The 21,067-nt window shown below is 43.8% G+C and overlaps 2 protein-coding genes across 8 annotated transcripts in view; both read right to left on the bottom strand.

Annotated features, from left to right (window-relative positions):
- The window catches only part of ankrd44 (ankyrin repeat domain 44), a 29,403-nt gene extending 27,508 nt beyond the window's left edge, over positions 1-1,895 (bottom strand). For both annotated transcript variants that reach the window (XM_070915248.1, XM_070915249.1), the window contains exon 1: positions 1,785-1,895. In XM_070915248.1, coding sequence (XP_070771349.1) covers positions 1,785-1,811 — 27 coding nt within the window. In that variant the 5' untranslated portion in view covers positions 1,812-1,895. The remainder of the gene's footprint in view (positions 1-1,784) is intronic.
- Positions 1,896-7,010: 5,115 nt separating this feature from the next.
- On the bottom strand, positions 7,011-20,089 carry sf3b1 (splicing factor 3b, subunit 1). Of its 6 annotated transcripts, none has more exons than XM_070914334.1 (24): positions 20,027-20,089; positions 19,233-19,405; positions 18,959-19,060; positions 18,656-18,770; positions 16,140-16,219; positions 15,822-16,007; positions 15,138-15,612; positions 14,868-14,989; positions 14,567-14,764; positions 14,356-14,457; positions 13,763-13,942; positions 13,595-13,681; positions 12,702-12,972; positions 12,217-12,362; positions 11,791-11,937; positions 11,310-11,435; positions 10,304-10,525; positions 9,996-10,178; positions 9,782-9,893; positions 9,541-9,661; positions 9,288-9,419; positions 8,515-8,787; positions 8,056-8,272; positions 7,011-7,627 (listed from the first exon to the last, which is right to left on the bottom strand). In XM_070914334.1, the coding sequence occupies exons 1-24, from the start codon at positions 20,052-20,054 to the stop codon at positions 7,469-7,471; spliced, it is 3,957 nt and encodes a 1,318-aa protein (XP_070770435.1). In that variant the 5' UTR covers positions 20,055-20,089; the 3' UTR covers positions 7,011-7,468. The 6 variants fall into 6 exon arrangements, 5 of the variants coding, with proteins under 5 accessions (XP_070770435.1, XP_070770433.1, XP_070770434.1 ...); XM_070914332.1 differs by having other exon boundaries at positions 15,138-15,592; positions 15,835-16,007; positions 20,027-20,068; XM_070914333.1 differs by lacking the exons at positions 18,656-18,770; positions 18,959-19,060; positions 19,233-19,405; positions 20,027-20,089 and adding an exon at positions 16,574-16,682.
- Positions 20,090-21,067: the final 978 nt, after the last annotated feature.

The following is a 21,067-nucleotide window of genomic DNA, read 5'->3' as shown; positions in this document are numbered from 1 at the left end:
TTTATAAAGACATGGGAACTTTGACCTCGACCTCTGGACAACACCTGTACCTGTGAAGCCTCCCTGCTGCAGGACTTGTGACACTAACACAGCAGACGAACACGCCGAACATAATTTACATTCACAGGTTAAAAAAAAAAAAAAAAAAAACATCCAGCAAGAGCAGATTTCCACCATGTGACCCACTCTTGATCAGCACATGATGAAAAACATCTATATGCCAGTGAGCTGCTGCAGCTGCTGAGGCATTCACTTATCAGACATCATCAGCATGTTGTCTGAAAATAACAGGAAGTCCAACAGTTCAGATACGCTACTGAAAAAAAAAAAAACTGCTCTTCCTCGGAGTCAACGACAGATCTGATACGACGGACGGAGCTGCGTCACCTCGAGGATTCCTTGCAGCACGTCTTGTTCATGAACAGATTCATCAGATAGTCTCACTACACAGTAGTACTGTAGTACTGTTACTCAAGTGCTGTACTTAAGTACACATTTCAGTACACTTTCTACTCGTCTCAGAGGGAAATAAAAGTACTTTATACTTCACTACGTTTATCTCACAGCTTCAGTTACTTTACAAAGGAGCTTTTCTGCACAGAGTGTATAAAATATGATGCTTTGTTTTAAATGAAAGTAACTAAGTTTTATACAAGTACAACCGAGACAATCAGTCGATCAATCAATTCGCCGATCAGTCAACAAACATTCATAATTATACAACAACAACATGATGTACTCTCATAAACAATTTTAATGTCATTGTTAATAATGTTGAGGTTCGGACTGTCGGTAAAATACTCAGCAGATTGAGCCAAAATAAAAATAATGATTACTTTCAGCCCGATACAAAATCGTTTTCTGCGTTGAGTACTTTCACTTTTAATACTTCAAGTGCAAGTACCTGATTATACTCGCATACTTTTACTTACGCAACATTTTCAATGCAATGACTTTGATTTCTCAGAGAAAAATGCACACATCTCCAAATGAAAAAACAAAGAAAGTAACCATGAGCTGCAGCCCTTCACCAAATCTAAACCCCGAACGTTGACTCTTGACCTTGACTGAGATCCATTTAGGAGCTGTTCTGGAGCTTTCGACTGTATCGCACACGTCTTCCTCAGCAGACAAGAGTTGCCATGAAGCCAGTTCTGCACACGTCAATATTTCTGAACACTTTAAGGACATTCTTGTCTATGTTTTGCCCTGAAGCTGAAAGAGGTCAAAGCTGCAGCTGAGGAGCATCACGTGATACAGTCAAAAGCTCCAGAGCAGCTACTCAATGGACCTTGTGGTGAGAAATATGTCTCAAGACCTGCTCAGAGATGGATTTCTTTGGGGGGGGGGGGGGGGGGGGGTCATGGATTTGAGCAGAGCATCCGAGCACCGTGGACACACAGAGCTGCATTTAGCTGCAGTTGCATGTCCATTACCGAGGCCGCTCTCGGGATGCTTGCGAAAGGAAACGGAGCAGGAAGTCTGAGAGAAGTGGGCTGTCCTCGTTTCAACGGAGCACCGAAAATTCACAGCCGCAACCGACAAAAGCGAGAAATGAGGACGCAGTAAAAAGACGTCCCGTTTCGTGCAGATTTGTGATTGAGTCCTGGTCTCAGTCTGCGGGAGGGGGGGGGGGGGGGGGCGAGGTTCATCAGCTGTGTTTGACCAAACGCCCAAAGTGGAAACACAAAGACGAGATATTAAAAATGCATTTCTACCGAACAGACGCGTTAAACGCTGCCTGTTCAGAGGCTAAGCTAACAGCAGCTAGCAGGGCTCCGTACCTGGTCGGCCAGTTTGAGAACAGCCATCTCTGGGTCAGCTCCGGCGGCTCATCCACTCCCTCCGACCCCGCGGCACCATGCACGGTGCGATGCTGCGCCGCTCCGCCTCTCTCCTTTCTCCGGTCTCCCCGCGGGGCGGCTGGATGTAGCAGCAAGCGCGGCTCCGCGTAGCTCTCTAGCGGACACACAGGCGGAGGATGATGACGATGAAGGCCGGGGCGAGCACCGGGACCATCAGCCCCGCTCCGCTGACGCTATCTGCGGCGACGCCGCTGAGCCGAGGCGGCCGCTCGGAGTCGCGGGGAGGCGGGGAAGCAGGAACGGCTCGACCCGCCGGTGCAAACAATCCACATTCACGGCTGCTGCCGCCGCTGCTGCTGCTGCACGGAGGTCCCGGGCGTCTCTCCGAGCCATACACCACCCACAGAAGCCTCCCTCCTCCCCGGTCTGCACAGCCACAAGCCTCCCGGAGAGGCAGCCAGGCTGAACTCAGCTGAAGGCAGATCGACACAGGAAGTCGGTGCGTGTCTCTCCTCCTCTCAGATGCAGAAGTGGAGGAGAAGCTTCCTCAGCATCAACAACAAGCGGCGCCTCCTCGCTGCTGCCCCCGGCTGGATGCAGAGGGACTGAAACGCTTTGACCTGCGTCCTCCAGGAGTCACAAAACATGGAGCATCAAACATGAACAGGGCCAGGGCTGGTGGTATAAGTACATGTACACAAGCACTGGTCCTGGTTCATGCTACTTTATACTTCTACATTTATTTGACAATTATAGTTACTAGGTGTTTTTTTTTTTTTACATAAAAGAAACACATGATATGATGCAGTACTAATACTTCTAATATACCAAGTAGTGCACAAAGTATCTAAAATTGGCTCCACATTGACAAACTTCAACATTAAAATACTCTTATGTGTATTCTTAATACAAGAACAGAATAATGTAATAAATATAAAATAATGTAAACACTTATGGAAGAAGCATAACTAGCACTTTTATTTCTAAGTAACATTTTGAATTCAGGACTTTTGAAGTATTGAAGTATTTTAAGACTGCAGTATTTCTACTTTTACTTTTACTTTTGACTTACTTTAGACGTAGAGGAGCGTGAAGAAGTTGAAAGTCATAAATCACACACCACTCTAAGAGACGTTATATGAGGATTAGGTCGGTTTTTAAAGGGTCATAGGGTCATTTGTATGTTTTAGCCACTTAAAGACTCAGTCCGTTAAGTTTTGAGTGATATATTCTGCCCTCCATTCAGGATTTATACATCTCCAGAATTGGGAAACAGGCAGAAAATGTCACTTCAGATCCATCACAACCTGTTCCAACTGCTCCCCTACACACACACACACATTTACATCTAATGACGTATTGATGAAGTATTGTTCCGTCCCTGTGATCTGTGAACATTTTTAAACCCACAACCCTCCTCTTCCTCCTACCAAGAAATGATAGGATTTTCATGCAGACGTTAACGGAAGCCAAACAGCTAACGTTAAACAGCGAAAGGTTTAAAACATGCAGAATCACAAGAGTGGGCCTTTTAGAAACAGGAAGTATAAATGAAAGCTTTTGTGAGCAGCGCGTGATCATCTGCTGTCCTGCCACATCGCTGCTCGTGTCACTTCATGTACACGATGTTTCACTGAGGAAACATCTCTAATCACAGTCATCTCCCCCGGGCAGGTTACAAACGAGAGCTTGCCAGGTTACCTCCCAGTGTTGACTCAACACACACACACACACACACACACACACACACACGCCACCATGCTTATTTCATGGTTCTTTGTGTTCATTGAGATGCATTCCAAAGGTTATAAGGGAGGGAAACTGAAGAGGCTCCTTATTGTGAAAACTTTCCTCTTCAGGATGCTTTTTTTTAGAAAACGGCAATCTCCATCTGTTGGTCGGTAAATCCACCAATTTGGTCCAGAATGAAATATCTCAACAACTATCAGATAGGTTGCGGTGACATTCGTGTTCCCCAGAGGATGAACCGTACTGACTTTGGTTTGATTTGATTTCTTCTTCTTCTTCCCGCAGCTCGAAGTTATCCTGTGAAATATCCAAGCACCAACCAATGCAGAAGTACCTTAAACCAGCAGGGGGTGACTCCACTGGTTGCAAAAAGAAGTCTGATTGTATAGAAGTCTATGAGAAAATGAGCCTACTTCTCCCTTGATTTATGACCTCAGTAAACATTTTCCTGATGAGTTTATGGTCTCAGTCGCTAGTTTCAAGTCTTCTTCAATACAGCACGATGTTCATTTAGTAAATTATGGTCCCATTTAGAGTCAAATAGATGATAAAGCAGGGTATGCTTCAGGGCGGGGCTACCTTGTGATTGACAAGTTGCTACCATCAACCATGACAGAGGCTTTCAGTTGTACTAAAAGACACTCTAGGAGTCGGCTGTTCATGTTTTCTGGCTAACTTTGTTAGCAGCGACTTTGCATGGTGTAGCCAGGAGCCAGGTGCAGTCAGGTTGCAGGTGTAGGTAGGCGTGCGTAGTGTCCTTGGCTTCTCAGATCCCCAGCTCCACCCTCTCATCCAAATATGGCCACAAAAAACCAAGATGGCGACTGCCAAAAAGCCAAACTCGAGGCTTCAAAACAGTAGTCCACAAACCAACGGGTAACGGGTGTCACGGTGGCTACATCCACTTCTTTTATACAGTCTGTGGAAATATCTCAACATTTACTACATGGATTGGCACACAATAGTTTGCCGACATTCCTGGTTCCCAGATGATGAATCCTAATGATTTCAGTGATTCCGTCTTTTCCTCTAGCGCCACCGTGAGGTTCACATTTGTAGTTTTTAGTGAAATATCTCAACAACTGTTGGACAGATTGCCATGAAATTTGGTTTGACATTCATGTTCCCCTCAGGATGAACTGTAATAACTTTGGTGATCCTTTGACTTGTCATCTAGCGCCACCGTCAGGTCAAAATGTACATTTCTCCCATAGAATTTAATTACAAAACTAACATCATTCCCACCAGCCTCAGCTGTACTTTGTGTTTTGTGTGCTAACATGCTAAACTAAGATGGTGAACATGGTAAACATTATGCCTGCTTAACATCAGCATGTTAGCATGTTAGCATGCTGATATTAGCATTTAGTACAGCCTCTCAGAGAACATGTATTCAACAATTTAGCCTTAAAGCAAATCGCACTCAGCAGCCTCCCAGTGGTGTAGGCCTGTGGGAACATGTGACCTGGGTCAGATGAGCTGCTGCTCAACCAAATGTGAGTAAATGTGATCCATAAATTCTCCTCTGAACAAGCCCCAACTCCACGGCCCTGCAGGACAAACGTTCTGCTAAACACACACAAAAGACATTAAAGACACATATATACATACATTTGCATCTGGTTTTCAAGGGATATCCCTCTGCTGCAGCCTCACACACACACACACAGACCAGATTTATTGCCTTCCTCCTCAGATTAGCAGACCTGGAGTCTGCCAGGGGAATCTGGGTCAAAGCGCATGAGCCTGGCTGTGCAGCAGCAGTGAATGGAAGGGAGGAAGAGTGGGGGAGGTTTTTCCATTGTGTGTCTATGAGCGTTCATGCATGTGAGTGGGAGGCTTGAGTTTTGATCTCTTTTTTTTTATTTATTTTTTTAGTGCAAGTGAATTCCCAGTTTATTCATCAGACGCAGAGGTGACAGTCAAGGACACTCAGAGAAGGGAGACGACGTCTCCTCAGCTCTCAGCATTCAAATAATTCTTCACTTAAAGATGAAAAAGAGTTTAGAAAATAGTTGCAATGCCATGAATTAGAGAGGGAGGCTGTGCGCGTAACCGACAGCTCATAGTCTTGGTCTGCCTCCATTATGTCAGACTGAGTTCTCCCATATGATGTGAGCGATGAGTTCATCCTAAACAAGGCCACCAGGACAGACGGCCCCCACGCTCTCATCGCTATCTCTGGTTGTTGTGTCTCTGCAGGATCATAACAAGGAATCTGGGTTTGTTGAGATGCCAGCACCTCAACCAAGTGTATTTACATGCACAAGTACTGTGCTTAAGTACAGATTTCAGGTACTTTACTTGACCCGTTTCCTACTTCTACTCCACCACATCTCAGAGGGAAATAAAGTACTTTTTACTTCACTACATTTATCTGACAGCTTCAGTTACTAGTTACTTTACACATTAAGGTTTTTGCATTAAAAATATATGAGAAGCTTCTAAAATATTCAATGGCTCCAGCTTCTCAAACATCATTTTAATAATTGTATTTCTTCTTAATAATGTTGAGGTTTGGACTGTTGGTTGAACAAAACAAGCATTGTGAAGGCTTCACTTGGGCTCTGCGTCACTGTGATGGAATTTATCACTATTTTCAGACTTGTTTACAAACCAAACAATCAATCGATTAATGGAGCAAATAATCAGCGAACTACAACAGTAAAATCCTGCTTTTACATGAATGCCTGAGTAATAATAATCCAATGATGTAACACATAAAAGAATAACAAGCACACAGCATTACTTTTGCTTTTAATACATTTTCCTGATTATACTATAGTTTTGCTTGCTTTAGGGTGGTATTAGTACTTTCACTTCAGTAAAGGATGTGAATACTTCCTCCTAAACATATAATCTTAAACCTGTAAAGGGAGACTGATGTTGCAGACTTGAGTTTACTGGCCAAACTGGTCCAAAAACTGGTCAAGAAACCAACAACTACTTTCGTTATCAATTCATCTGCTTATTATTTTCTGGATGACTCAATTATTTGGTTGATGAAATAGTTCCCAGAGTTCATATTTGAATATCTTTTCTTTGTCCAAAAGTATTCAGTTTACTATCACAGAATAGGACGGCAAATATCTCCATTTGTCATTTTTGCTTTTAAACCTTTTTCCTTTTATCTGTTCCATTATATATCTAACATAACATTGGCAACAGGAACTCTGCCTTCATAATGAGCACTTTTACTTGTAATTGTACATTTGTGTACATGTGTAGTGTTACTACTTTTACTCAAGTAAAAAGGACCTGAATACTTCCATCACCGTTGACAATACTGCCGACCATTTCTGAAAAGCTTCAAATGATTTTCTACCCTCCGGAGTTTCCATATCGATTCATTTCAAATCTGAACTCCAATAAAGACTAATTCATCTGCGTAAATGTAAATATTCTGCACGTAGTTCAAGTTGTATGACGAAATAAAAACTCACTGATGCACAGAAATGGCGTTTTATACACAAACATTTTATTCGGTTAAATAAAGCAACAATCTAATAAGAACAGAGGAGAAACGAGGAGAAGGTGTGTAAAGGTGTGCAGAAGCCTATCAATACACACAAAAACAAAACGTAATCCAAATATTTAAAACATTGTGATGACTGCTCTGCATTCTTCAATCAAGGCTCGACTGACCTCCGCCATTCCTCACAGGGAACACTCAGAAAGAGTAAAAATAAAAAAATACGTACAGACTCTACGACGTCCCTTCTTTTAATTTCTCCTAATTTCATGCTCATTTTCAACAAGATGGCCAAACGTGCCCGTGTTTGTTGGATCGCGTTGCCCCGGGAGAGGCCGACATACAGTTGCTAAATAAAACCCGACTCGGTCCTAGACCGAGATAAGAGACGACAATGGAGGGAAATAATTGAAGGAGGCGAAAGGAGCACATGGATTTGTATTTACAAGACGTAGTCCAGCTCGAAGCGGACGTACATGTTCTTCTCGTCGTTGTAGACTTGTGGGTAGTGAGCGATGAGGGCGTCCTGCGAGCCGATGTAGATGGAGTTGTAGATCTTCCAGTAGACGTCTCGCACCTTCCTGGCCGGATGGAACAGACCCTGGAGACACAAACAAAACGGGTTTTATCGCGGTGGACTTCAGCTTTACGACCAGAACTGATCCAACACAAAGTACAGAACATTTCTGTCACATCTCGTTTCCTGACCATCAAAATGTTTCACATATAAATACTTACGACTGCTACTAGTCCTCCTCTAACTCCTACTAGTCCTCCTCCTCTAACTCCTACTAGTCCTCCTCCTCTAACTCCTACTAGTCCTCCTCCTCTAACTCATACTAGTTCTCCTCCTCTAACTCAGTTACTCCTATTACTAGTCCTACTCCTCCTCCTCCTACTAAGCTGTCATCCTCCTCCTCCTCGTAGTCATTCTACTACTCCTATTACCCCTACCACTACCATCATCACCATAATGATAATTCAGCAGTATCGCACATCTCTTTTAATGTTTATTCGGGTTGTCCTAACCTGTAAGCAGTACTGCAGCATGCGACAGGGTCCGATGGCGACCCTCAGCCCCTCCAGGGCCCCCATAACAGCCTGGATCACATGAGGCGACGTCTCAAACACGTTGGGCCACACGTAGTTTAGCAAGTGGTTGAGAGAGTCCTCGCAGCCAAAACCGTAGACGCCCAGAGACATGTGCTGGACGACCGCGCTGGCTGTCTGTCTGTGGACCAAGTCTCTGTAGGATGACACAGGCACAGGGTCAAGGCTCAACAGTTACTGGTTTAACTACACTGGAAATGATACACCAGCAGCAATGTGTTTATTAAAGCGATAAACTTGAAGTCATTGTCAGACTTTGAGTGCAAAGTTCAGGTATTCTCCCTGAGAGAAAACGACTGAGTACTATTAAACTATGAGGAGAGAGAATATTAGTTTACAGTGAGCTGAGGACGCAGAAACCCTCTTCTTCCTACTCACCTGTCCATGAGTGCGTCCTCCAGCAGTGGAGTGACAGCGTAGATGTAGTCTTTGCCCATCTCTCCGATGTACTCGAACAGGAAGGAGAGGGACTTGAGAACGCCGTTCTGCACATTCAGCTCAGGCACTCGGTACTCGTTCATGAGCGCCGGCAGCACCGTGAACGGTGAACAGGTCTCGGCAACGATGGCGATGGCCACGGTGGTGCAGACTCTGTTCTGACGCTCCTGGACCTTCAGGTTATTGAGCAGAGTGGCCAAGACATCATGGGGGCTAAGAGGGAGGAGGGTGAAGTGTGTGTGGTTAACATGACATCCGATTTATTACGTGGAGAACATTTCAAATGATAGAACAGACACAGAATGCAGGTTCAATTTAAGACTTCCAAAAGAACATAGAACGCATTTAATAATCATAATATATTTCATTATAATCAAGTGTGATGGAAAACCAGTTGGGCTGTTTTGGCCTAGATTATTTTATTATTATGTCACTTTTGTTTCAGTACTTTCCAGCAGTATATAACAACAATTCCTAAGTCAATTAATGCACACAGGACCCAATTAATTCACACAAGTCTTTGCTATAATTGACACTAGTCCATTATGAGACGATCAGCACAGTGACGGTGTTTACTGCAGGTCTGTTGGTGCTGATCCAAACTCCAAACCTTTTACAACTAACTTTACTTCCTACAGCTGGCACGAGAAGATACAGATACCTGAACAGAGACAAACAGATTTGGTGTTAGTGGAGATCTCGACAACACTCACCCGATGGCTTTGGCGATATAACCAAACGTGTTGACAGTAGCTCTGCGGATGGCCTTTTTGTGAGCCTTGAGCAGCTCCAGCAGTTCAAAACAAATCCTCATCCACTCCCTCGCCGACACGTATTCAGCACCCCTGAAACACACACACACACACACACAAGTAGTTAGGATGAGGCTAACTGTGGAGCTCAAGCCTGAAAAGACACTACAATCGGATCCATATCAACTCCAGTCTGAGGTTTTCTTCTACTGACCTGTCGGCGATCCTGCCCACCAGGTCGATACAGTTCTCCTGCACTTTCTCATGTCTGTTCTTCAGGATGGGAGTCAAACGAGGAAGCAGGTCTTTGATTGGTGGCGTCATCTTGTGCATACCTGCAATGAGAGGAAAATGATGAAAAAGCTATCCAGATGTCTCCTTTTCTAAACTGAAACAAGGCAAAACAGGTTCATCATTGAAAAAGCAATGATTGTTGATGAAGTGAGGAGACTTACCAATAACATTAACAATGGCCTTCAGCGCTCCCAGGATGCTACCCAACACCTCAGGGTACTCCTCTCCCAGGTACTCATACAGCACCACACCCAAATGACCCATCAGCTTCTCCTGCAGTGACAAAGAACAGTCATAACAGCCATTAGTTTCTAAAATAAGTTCTCCGGTTGTGTCTTTGAATCTGTGTGTATGTATATGTCTTCATTATCGTACCTCCTGGCAAGTCTTCATGACCACGGCTGTGCGGGAGATCAGGTCAGCAGCCTGCTGACGGACTTTGGCGGACTTGTTGTTGAGACGCCACAGCACCGTACCACAGATCTGAGGCAGGTAGGGCTTCACACGCTTACCGAGGGCATTCACCACTGTGCCGAAACCATTCAGCATCACAGAGTCCTGGAGAAAAACGAGGAGGGACGGAATTAACAAAACATCCTGTAATGATTGGGCTCTTCTTATACTGGAAAATGATGACTTTAACAGATTTCTTGACAGCTCTTGATGGGTGTCACCCCTCTCACCTCGGTCGTCTGTTCCTGGAAGGCGTACAGGATGCCGTCGATCAACTGCTCCTCCAGCTTGTGGTCGATGTCGGCTGCACCCAGGTTGCCCATGATTTTCTCAATGGTCTCCATCACCATCTTTCTGTACTGCTCTGCCTCATCTTTCAGGTCATCAACGATGCGGGAAATGATCTCTGCTGCTCCCACTTTGTTGGCCAACTCCACTGTGGTGTCCACCAACTGTTTGGAGGGAACAAAAACGTGATATTGTTTACATGCAAGTTTTGAGTTTAGGCAATATATTTACACTTTTGGTGGTGGATATATTTCTTTTTAAAAACAACACCATTTTGTTAGCACAGGCACTTGAGATGAAGTGAAGCATGTGTAAGTCTTAATCTTTTGATGTCAGTAAGCATGACATGCTGTGTCATATTTAATACATCAAATTTGGCAGACAAAAAGAGTTCAAGTGTTGCTGAGCACAAGACGCAAGATTTCTTTAGACATCTGGATTTAAAAAGGTGTATACGAATAGCGTGGATTAACAGGACAGCTGCTGTTCATAGCAATTAACAGTGGCAAGGATTAATATCTACTAAAGCAATAAGTAATTCTGTCAAAGGAATATCTGACTGTAACCAACGGGTGCAGGTTGAGAACAGACGAGGCGTAATGTCCCGTCTGCTAGCTCTCGTGTTGGTGTTAATCTAGCGAACGACTAGCCCTGATCGGACCATGGACTGGTTGAACAGGCGAGAATAGTTCGCAGGAAGCAGAGCGTGTAAGTATTACGCAGATAACGGATCAGATTTGGGGTGTTGTGTGTGTGTGTGTTAGATTTATTTGATGGCTGGTTTCCCTCTTGATTTCTGTGCAGTTTCCGCAAAGGGATAATAAAGCATATTGTTTAGTATTATAGTACACTGTTGCACAAATCAGCAGTGTTCACTTCTTGTCACCTGCTATTAGCTGTTTTTACCGCTTTTTTTTTAGTTGAACATCAACTTCTGTGTTTGCAAACCTGTCTGTAGTTGCGTCTGTCCAGAGCCATCCTGTGCTGCCAGAAGTGCTTGAAGAAGGGCGGCAGGATCTCAGTCTTAATGTAGTTGGCTTCCACACCATCAGTGCCGCAACACTGCTTCACCACCTATGGAGAGACGAAACACAAGTGCAGGTCAGAGACGGAAACTTGTAACTGAAGACATCAACAAGGTTTCGGGGTTCAGGTGTTTCTTTGGTGGTCTTAAAGCCGCGTTCAGACAAAGACTAGATGGGTTTGTAAATGTGACCAACGGGTGCAGGGTGAGAACAAAGAGGACATGGATGTCAGCTCTGCTAATTCTCATGTTGGTGTTCATCTAGCGAACTACTAGCCCTGAAACAACCATGTAGTGGTCGAACAGGCGAGAATGGGTCGCAGGAAGTTAGCGAAGGGTTATAGAAGCATGCTGAACACCTGACATTCACTGAGCGTCACGGAAGTCCTTCTTCCCCTCCCTTACCTTGAGTACAATCTTTTTCATCTCCTCATCGGGGGACTGGAACTCTCTGATGAGGATCAACATCACCTCTCTGGTGTAGTAGTTTGCATACTCAGCATCCATCAGTGGGATCAGGTAACCGATAGCTTTGAGGAAAGCAGCCAGACCCTGATGACAAAGGGGAAGGAATCAATTGTGAACTTCGCTCATGGATTGCAGCTTGTAGACCTTTAATAATTAATGCATTTGTCTGATGCTCCCAGCAGAGTATTAATGGTCATCTGACCTCTACTGAAAGCAGCAGCCCCTCCAAGGAGACTTTATAGCAAGCAAATATTCACACTGTAGCCACATGCAGGCTTAGTGCTGGGTGTTGATCTTGCAAGAAATACGGTTTGTTCTCTTCTCCAAACACTTGTCAAAGTAACTTTCTGTATTTTTTCTTACCTTTCCTCTGTGCTGTCTGATACCCTTCCAGAGCGGCTTGAGGACCGAGTCAAAGGATTCGATACCGTACGGTGTAGCAGCTTCAGCAAGGGCGGCGATAGCCAGGGCACTGATGGTCCTCACCTTCTGCTGCTCGTCCACCAGACCTGCGGCATCACACAGTCAAGTCAAATTAATACATGTCATTCCAGATCTTATCTTATGCAAGTGTTTATTGGACAATTGTGAACTGTACCTGCAGGTTTGAAAATGAAAAATTCATAATTACACTAAAACAATATAGGAAATTGGGGAGCAATAAAAATGAGATTTGGTCTCAAAAAGTGTAAAAACACACTGAAACATGTCTCTGCGTGTGAAAATAAAACCTAAAAGCCTGTTATGAACTGCATTTGTTACTTTAAAAAAAGGTTGCCATTTGATAATGATCAACAATGCAAGTCTACAAGGACCCGCAAAAACCTTTACATGACACCATGACTGACCGTGTTCGATGATCTCCACCAAGCTGCGGAGGTGGGGCAGGATGGCACAGCCCATGAGGATGGCGATCTGCTGCACGATCTTGATGCCCGTGTGTCGGGCCTGCCAGGACTTCTTGCTTTTACACACAGCTTTGAGGAAGGGCAGGAGAGAGGGAATACCAAGAGCGGAGGCCACCACGGCGAAGGCTCGGGCCGTGGTGTTTCTCACATACTCGTCCATGTTGTCGATATCGGGTCGCATTGTGGAGATCATCGTAGCCAAGCCAGCAGCCTGGGACGGACGGGAGGAAGACAAATGTCAAATATGCGAGTCATCGGCAGACATTTACTGAACAGGTGAAGCCACAGACCTCGATCACAAAAAACAGCTTTCTAGATGAAATGTTTTAACAGTACACTTACTATACTTGCTGCAATTTGCATCATGTTTGGGAGCATGATGGCACAATTTTATTTGGCTCAAAGAAAATGGCAATTAAAATGCTTACATATTTCATCATTCACATAAAATCTGCTGGGTAGAATCTCTCCTGATCAGATCAGAGAAGTCAAACAACCCATGACAGCACCAGTGAGCCGGGCAGAATGTGTATTTGGTTTTATTCAGAGTATACTGTCTGCTAAACCTGGTTCAGGTGCACTGATATACGAAGGGCAATGACCAACAGGATACCATTTGTGAAGCAATAAATACAATTCTGTCAATGGAATAGCTGACTGTAACCAACGGGTGCAGGTTGAGAACAGACGAGGCGTAATGTCTCGTCTGCTAGCTCTCGTGTTGGCGTTAATCTAGCGAACGACTAGCCCTGATCGGACCATGGAATGGTTGAACAGGCGAGAATAGTTCGCAGGAAGCAGACCGTGTTTTTTTAAAAAGAGCTCCATGTTACCTTTGCCAAGTTCGAGATGATCTCTCTGCCTTCTACTCTGGCATAGTAGTCCTCATCAATCAGCAGGGGCTCAATCACCACCAGGATCTGGACACAAAAAAAGGCATTGAGTTAGTTCCTCCGACACAATCCACTAAAACAAACGCAGATGTTTCACACCGAGCCTACCTTGTGTACGTATGGTCGAACCAGGTCATCCAGTTTGTAGAGGATACGGTCAATCACTTTAACCAGCAGGTGGCGCTCCTGGTCCTCCAGGGTGGGCGACATCAGCAATGGCAGGATCTGGTTGAACAGGGGGCCTGCTCCAAATTCACGAGCTTTATCTGTGATCTGACGCAGAGCGGCCTACGACAAGAGAGGAGAGGACCAGTCAGGAGGTTGAAATCACAAGGACTGAGATGGCCTTATGTCTCAAACTGATCATGATTTCTGTCTGCCGCCCGCAGCAGAGCATGATGGTCGACACTTCGTCCTCGACTGAAAGCAGCAGTTCCTCAGAGAGGAGATTCTTTAGCAAGCAAATATTCACACTGCAGCCACATACAGGCTTAGTGCTGGGTGTTGATCTTGCAGTAGGTACTGTTTTTGTGCTTTGTGCTATTACAAGCCTCTTTGGCAGATTTATGACAGAAAAAGAAATGGGACAGCAGGAGCTCCGGGGGAACAAGGGAAATTTGGGGACTTGAGGGATGTTTTAAAAGGGGGATATTGGAAATCATATGAAGCTTCACAGTACAGAAATAACAACAGCAACAAACCTTCCTCATGGGCGGCGTCCCATTCTTTATCTTCAGCAGCAGCTTCATGATCTTCCTCTCTTTCTGCTCTTCAGGGCTCAGCGTGGACTCATCCACCTCCACCTAACACAAACACACAGAGCCAGACATCAACACACGGGTTGAACTTCAGACAGGACAAACACCCAGCTGTTGGTTTTACGTATGTTGTGCGCACAAATGTGATGCTCACCAGCAGTTTGTCGAAATACTGGATGTCATCAGGTTTGAGGAAGGGCAGGTTTCCTGAAGGCTGGTCGTTCATCTGTTTTGTGGTGCGGTCCTCGGCCTGCATGTGGAAGCCCGTCATGCCTCCAATGGGGGTGGGAGTGGCTGACAGCTTACGGGCCGGAGTACGGATCGGCACGTAGCCTGCTGGTGGAGGCAAGACCTATGGAGAAGAAAAATACACCGTCAGTACTGTGACTACTTTTTAATATTTACACATGCTTTTGTCACCAGAAAATTAAATGCAATAAAAAAGGGGCATGGACCTTATATCCCTCTGGGAACATGGCATCTAGCTCCTCGTCCGTTAGAGGCCGGTTCCTCTCGTCGATCTCCCTCTCCCACCTCCACGCCTGCAGCTGCTCTGGAGTCATGCTCATCAGGTGACCTGAAGAAAACAGAAGAGGAAACTGATTTTAAAACACAGTACAACTATCAAGGGCTGGAGGGTCTACGTTACAATCATGATGAAGAAATAAAAAAGCAAAACTCACAGGAGGAACGCATAATGCAACAAAAGGTTCTGCCTTATTTACCTGGTGTTGGGGTAGCCATGTTCATAGCTGGCGTTCCTATGGGAGTTTTTCCTGGGGTAAGTAGTGGTGTTGAGGATCCCATCTGACTGGCAGGGGTTTCATCCCACCGAGACTTCCTCTTACTGGCCCCTGGGGTTGGAGTCTCGCCCACAGACTCATCTCCTCTGTCTGTGCGTGGGGTTTCAGCCCAGCCACTCCCGTGACCCGGGGTCTCTCTTTCCGTCTTTGGGGTTTCGTCCCAGCGATTCTTGCGTACGCTTCCTGTGGCTCCACCATGGCCAGGTGTGGCGTGGCCAGGTGTGTCCCTGCCAGGGGTGGCAGCGCCAGCAGGTGTGTGACTGGGAGTGGGGTCCCACATGCGAGTACTGGGAGTGGCCCCTGGGGTCTCACTGCCTTTAGGGCGGCCAGGGGTTTCATCCCATCGGCTGTTTGAAGGTGTATGTGCAGGGGTGTGTCCAGGGGTGTGTCCTGGAGTCTACAAGGGACCAGAAACAAAGAAAATGCCAGATTAAAAACATGTGAGACAATTTACAACTTCAAAATAGTAGTCCTAAATTACTGGATTTCCTCAAATTACCAAATGATGTTTTTCTGAGTATTTATGATGAATTGACCTTATATTTGTCTGTCTGGAGCTTGAGTAATCTATCAAGCAGTAAAGAGGATGAAACTTGGATGGCTCACCTCAGCAGAGGAGTCAGCCTGGTCCCAGCTGGACATCTTTTTGGGTGTAGCATTAGAGGGGGTTTGGTCAGCTGTCTGGTCCCAGCGACGCTTACGTTTGGCAGCAGCTTGGCTGGCAGCAGACCCGTTGACAGCTTTCAGGTCCCCCGATTTGGCCTTCTCTACCAGCTGCTGACGAATCTCTCTCTATATATGCAGAAATGCACAAACATCAGGATAAATGTTACAACTGTGCTGGACAAAAACACAGGACCCTATAGAGGATTAACATCTGACACCTTCAGCTGAATGCCATCTGGAAATAGTTTGCAGCCTTACCTCCTCTTTGGACAGGTTCTGCTCCAACATGACGTCCACGTACGACCTGACTTGCAGCTTTGGGTCTGGCGTTTTGCCCCCTGCGCGAAAGAGCACGAACAAGAACATAGGACACTCATCAGTATACACTCCAGGGACTCAAGTTATTACAAACACAGCAAGCACAAACACAGCCAGCTAACCCTGACTCTCTTTACCAACAGATTAACTTACGTTCCTGTTTTTATAAAGAGTTGATTCACAAGACAAAGTCCTACTGAATTACATACAAATAATACATTTGTCTTTCTTACATACAGTCATAGCATTCTAATGAAAAACAAGCAGATACATAGAGAGAAGAGCTGTGGTTGTGGTGTTTTCTTTAAGTGGATTAAGAAGTTATAGCCATCACTGATGCAGGGGTCCTGGGCTGTGCTCTTCAGAATACGTACACTTTCAGTGCCAAGGGTCCCTCTGCAGTCAGACTTCAACCGGCAGAAAAGAAGCCTAGAAAATTTCTCTTTACCATTAGTAACACTTTGGAAAAGGGTTTGAACTCACACACAACAGTATACCACCTGTGTTGCATTGATTTACGGCACTCAAAAAAACAAAGCATCTTCTTGGGGCATAACCACAAAACTAGAAAAAAAAAATCATACTCTGTGGTCCAGATTCCCAATTATTTATACTAACATATAAAAATGAAGTCAAGATTTTGGGGCTACATCTAAGAATGACATTACCACAGCACAAAAATATGAGTATTTACTTTGGAATTGGAAAATGGGAGGGGGGGGGTTATGATAACTGTCAGAAATATGATAATGCGACATGTCAGAGCGAGGCTGACTCATAACTGCACTGGTTATTAACTTGTACATTTAGATCTTGACTTCCTTTTCAGGTCAAAGGTAACTGATAAAATAAAGCAAGGATAAGTAGTCAAATATTTGGGCAGTAATTTTCCATCATGGATGCATGGAAATGTTTTATCTAAATTTGTTGGGAAATGATAAGCCAAATAAAAACACATTAGAGGCTCTCAGGGGTTGTGGTTTGTTGTAGCTGGGCTGCATCTGATTCCCCTCACAGGCCCCAAACAAGCAGCCAGTGGACCCTGACCAATCTGACAAGTGCACAGTTCTCTGTGTTCCCCATAACCTACACAGGATGAGTTGCTGCACCCTTAACAGAGTGCAGTACAGGACTGGCAAAGCAGTACTGCTGTAGGAGAGAAATTAAGGACAGTTAGTATGGGCCTGTGGTATTGTGGTAAACAATTTTCTTGATAACATATTTCTATTTTACAGAGAGAGTTGTAAAATAAAAATATATTTACACAACAACTTTGTACAAAGAGCTCTCTCTACATGCAGGCTTCAGATCTGCCCTACCTAGACCAGACCTGAAACACTCAGGCCTTTTAAAGCTCATGTTGTCAGGGAAGTGAAGATGTAATAAAAAATGGACAGAAAGATTATTGTTATTTGTGGTTTTACACAAACTCTTCTATGTTTCTATACTCAATGCTCAATAAGCCTAGAAATGATAATCCTCAGATCTGTAAGAAAAGCTGGCTTCACTCAACAGTGAGTTATAACTAACTTGTGTCTCATGCCGAGGCCCAAGGACATTGCATATCTATCAAGTCTAACAAGCCAAGTTACCACAGGACACTTAAATTACAGCCCAGATAAAGAGAAACTGGGATGAAAAATGAGGCCTGATTGACCAGACTGAGTTTATGAATTTTATGTTCTTATATAAGCCTAATAATTCTGGGTTGACTTCGCCAAAGTGACCCAGCATATTTCTCTCCACTGCCTGCTTCGGGATCTAGCGCTCTGTCTATGAGCAAGCGGGTTATTGTTTGTCATCAGTTACTAAGCTCAGCACAGTTCATTGGAAGGTGAATTACACCATAGCTAACCCTCAAACTTACATCTCTCATCCTCATTATACTATGACAAGAGGACACTGCACTTTCCCATCACAATTTAGGCTGACGTTCACATGGGATTGTTAACCCTTCGACTCACACACAACCCTTCTGCGACCCATGTTTGTTAGGTGAATTACCCCTCCCAACATTGAACACCTAACCACCTCTCCCACTGAAAAGCATGGTAACCCTAAAATGGGTTTAACTTTATTTTATTGCACAGACCAGCATAAAATTTTCATTTTGTACATTGAGCCCACGACAGTAACATTTTTCCAAACCAAAATTCTGAAGATAAGATATGAACCCCCATTGACATGTGCTGCGAAGTTGGTACAAATGTAGATCAAATATGAGAGAAAGAGAACATACAATGACACAAAAATGTTCTTGACTTGGACCACAAAGGATTGACCACAGGGAAGGCATCAAGTCTGGGAAGCAAGCTATTGCATTGTGGTCGAAGGGTTGAACAGCAAAACTATGGGTGTGAAACCATTGGTAGTCATGGGGGTCACAAAAAAGTGAACCGTGAAAAGGGGGAGGAAATGGGGAAGGCGTAATGAAGACAAAAAATAACAAAATTTACCATCTGCAAAAGGGTCGAGACGCTCAGGTGAGATGATCATCTGTCTGCGCCGGGCTTTGTATTCGTCTTCCCGCTCTGCGATCTTCTGTGGACGATGCTCTGCAAATGGGTCATACTGCAAAACAAAGACGGGGTAGAGAGCGTAAGAGTATTTCTACATGTTGCTCTTGGGAACAATTAAAAAAAAAAAATTCAGACTCTACAATATCAGAAAACCCACTTTGACACCACACTGAATGTATATGATAGCAAGATCACAGGGATGAAAACTGATGTTTATGATGCGTAGAAATGAACACATACTTGCTCGTCTGACTGAGGAATGGCATTGAGTATTGCCACTGGTGCATGGTACCCTGGCTTCTTTTGTCCCATCAAGCTTGTTGATGAATCCTCTTCATCATCCTGAGGAAAGAAAGAGAATCAGGAGTCTAGTCAAATCTCACCTAAACGGCAAGACTCTCCTAGCTCATATGCAACAGAAAACAGGGAGCAGTCAAGCTCCAAAAAAAACTGTGGAATAGCAATAGAAATGAAATCTGTATAATTATTTAGACAAATTAGACTCTCTACTTACTTCCTCTTGTTCATTGGCAGCAATTGAAGTGACATATCCAGCAAAGCGACTGTCGCTGCCTCCATAGATCTCCTGGTCATAAAAGCCAGTGGAGTCAAGGCCCACTCCCTGGTCTCCTTCCTCCAGCAGGGTGGCCTTCATCCCCTGGATCTCCAGGATCTGGGCCTCGATGTCTACAGGGAAGAAACAAACAAGGGGTGGTGATAAATTACCATAACATCCTGCCAACTCCGCAGTACAATAATAATAATTATCCGTAGTTGAGACTTATTATCTACAGTGGGTATCGCTTGAAGATACATATAGCTTAAGATCCCATTGTACATATGTGTAACGTTAACTAATGTTAACGTGTGGTCGAGTGATGTTGTTAAATGAAGCTATTGCTAACTGGGTTAGCCATTTGAGACCCATATTAGCATCTAAACAACAGTAGATAGTGATTAACTACAGACAGTTGTATAATAAAGCATAAGCTTAATTTCTGATTTGAGTACGTCGATGAGTCTGGTGGCGAAGTTGCATATATATCCACAAAACGCTTAAAAAGCGGCAAATATTGCACGGTGAGGGTAGCTAACTAGCTAGCTAAAAAGCTAGCAACCAGCGCCATTATCTAAGCTGTCCGCGTTGCGTCGTATCACGGCCGGCTTCTTATCGCGTTTTATAACAAAACAATACATCAATCTGCGCTCCAAATGTTGCAACATTTACTACAGCATTTACGGACACATAATATGGTGAAAGTAATCTGAAACAGAGTCTATTTAGTAATTTCTTTGCTAATAATTTACCTTCGTGCGTTTTGGCGATCTTCGCCATTTTGGTGGTGGTTGTCGAGTCTGAAACCGGAAGTGTGTTAATCCAGTGTTCCGTCTCTTTCTAGCTGTTCTCAGACCAGTTTGCACATGTTGACTTGTTAATTGCTTTCGGTTGATCAAAAGTGGGTGTAGAGTATTTGTTTAGTGGTGCAAGAAAATATTTATACCACAGTGTAGAAATACTCTCACAGCAAGTATTAAAGGCAAAATGTACTTAAAGTATCAAAAGTAAAAGAGTTCATTTTGCAGAATGCGTCTTTCCAGAGTGTTACATCATTACATATATTAATCATTATTATTATGGATGATTTTGTGAGAGCTGTCTAGATGGAGCTGATTTTAAGTACTTTATATACTGTTGGGTAATTAAATATGTGACAATGCATCACGTTTTATAAGAAGGTTATATGTTTTGAATTTAAATCATAATATAATCCCCCCCCCCCGGGATCAATAAAATATTTCTGATTCTGATTCTGATTCTGAATCTGAAAAGTAACCATAGAAGTACAATACTTCCCATTGCAATGTAGTGAAGTAGAAATATCATTCTGCATACTTTCACTTTTGGTACTTTAAGTATATTTAAATGCTAATACTTCTGGACTATTAATTGAGTATTTATACACTGTTGTACTGTTGTTCTTCCACCACTGCAAGTGTATATATATATATATATATATATATATATATAATAAAATATATATAGTATAGTATATAAAGTGTTGTATAAAAGATGTATGTTAGATGGTTAGATGGTTTCAGTCATAGTCAAAATGTCACTCTACTTTATTGTTTACACCCCAAACCACCCAAAGCAGAATCACTAAAAACATCAATAAGGAAACAGTAATACGTTTATAATCATCCAAAATAATAGCTGAAAAGATGGTGGACAATGTTTTTAAGACTTAAAGTGAATGACCACACAGTTGGTGTGTGTGTGTGTGTATAAGCTTAAAGTACACTGAACTTCAGTGCATAAAGTAACACAGGCCGAAAGCGAAACCTGAG

Source organism: Enoplosus armatus, chromosome 11, assembly GCF_043641665.1.
Source record: "Enoplosus armatus isolate fEnoArm2 chromosome 11, fEnoArm2.hap1, whole genome shotgun sequence".
Lineage (NCBI taxonomy): Eukaryota > Metazoa > Chordata > Actinopteri > Centrarchiformes > Enoplosidae > Enoplosus > Enoplosus armatus.
The sequence above is the reverse complement of the archived record's forward strand: the minus strand, read 5'-3'. Positions and strand labels throughout refer to the sequence as shown.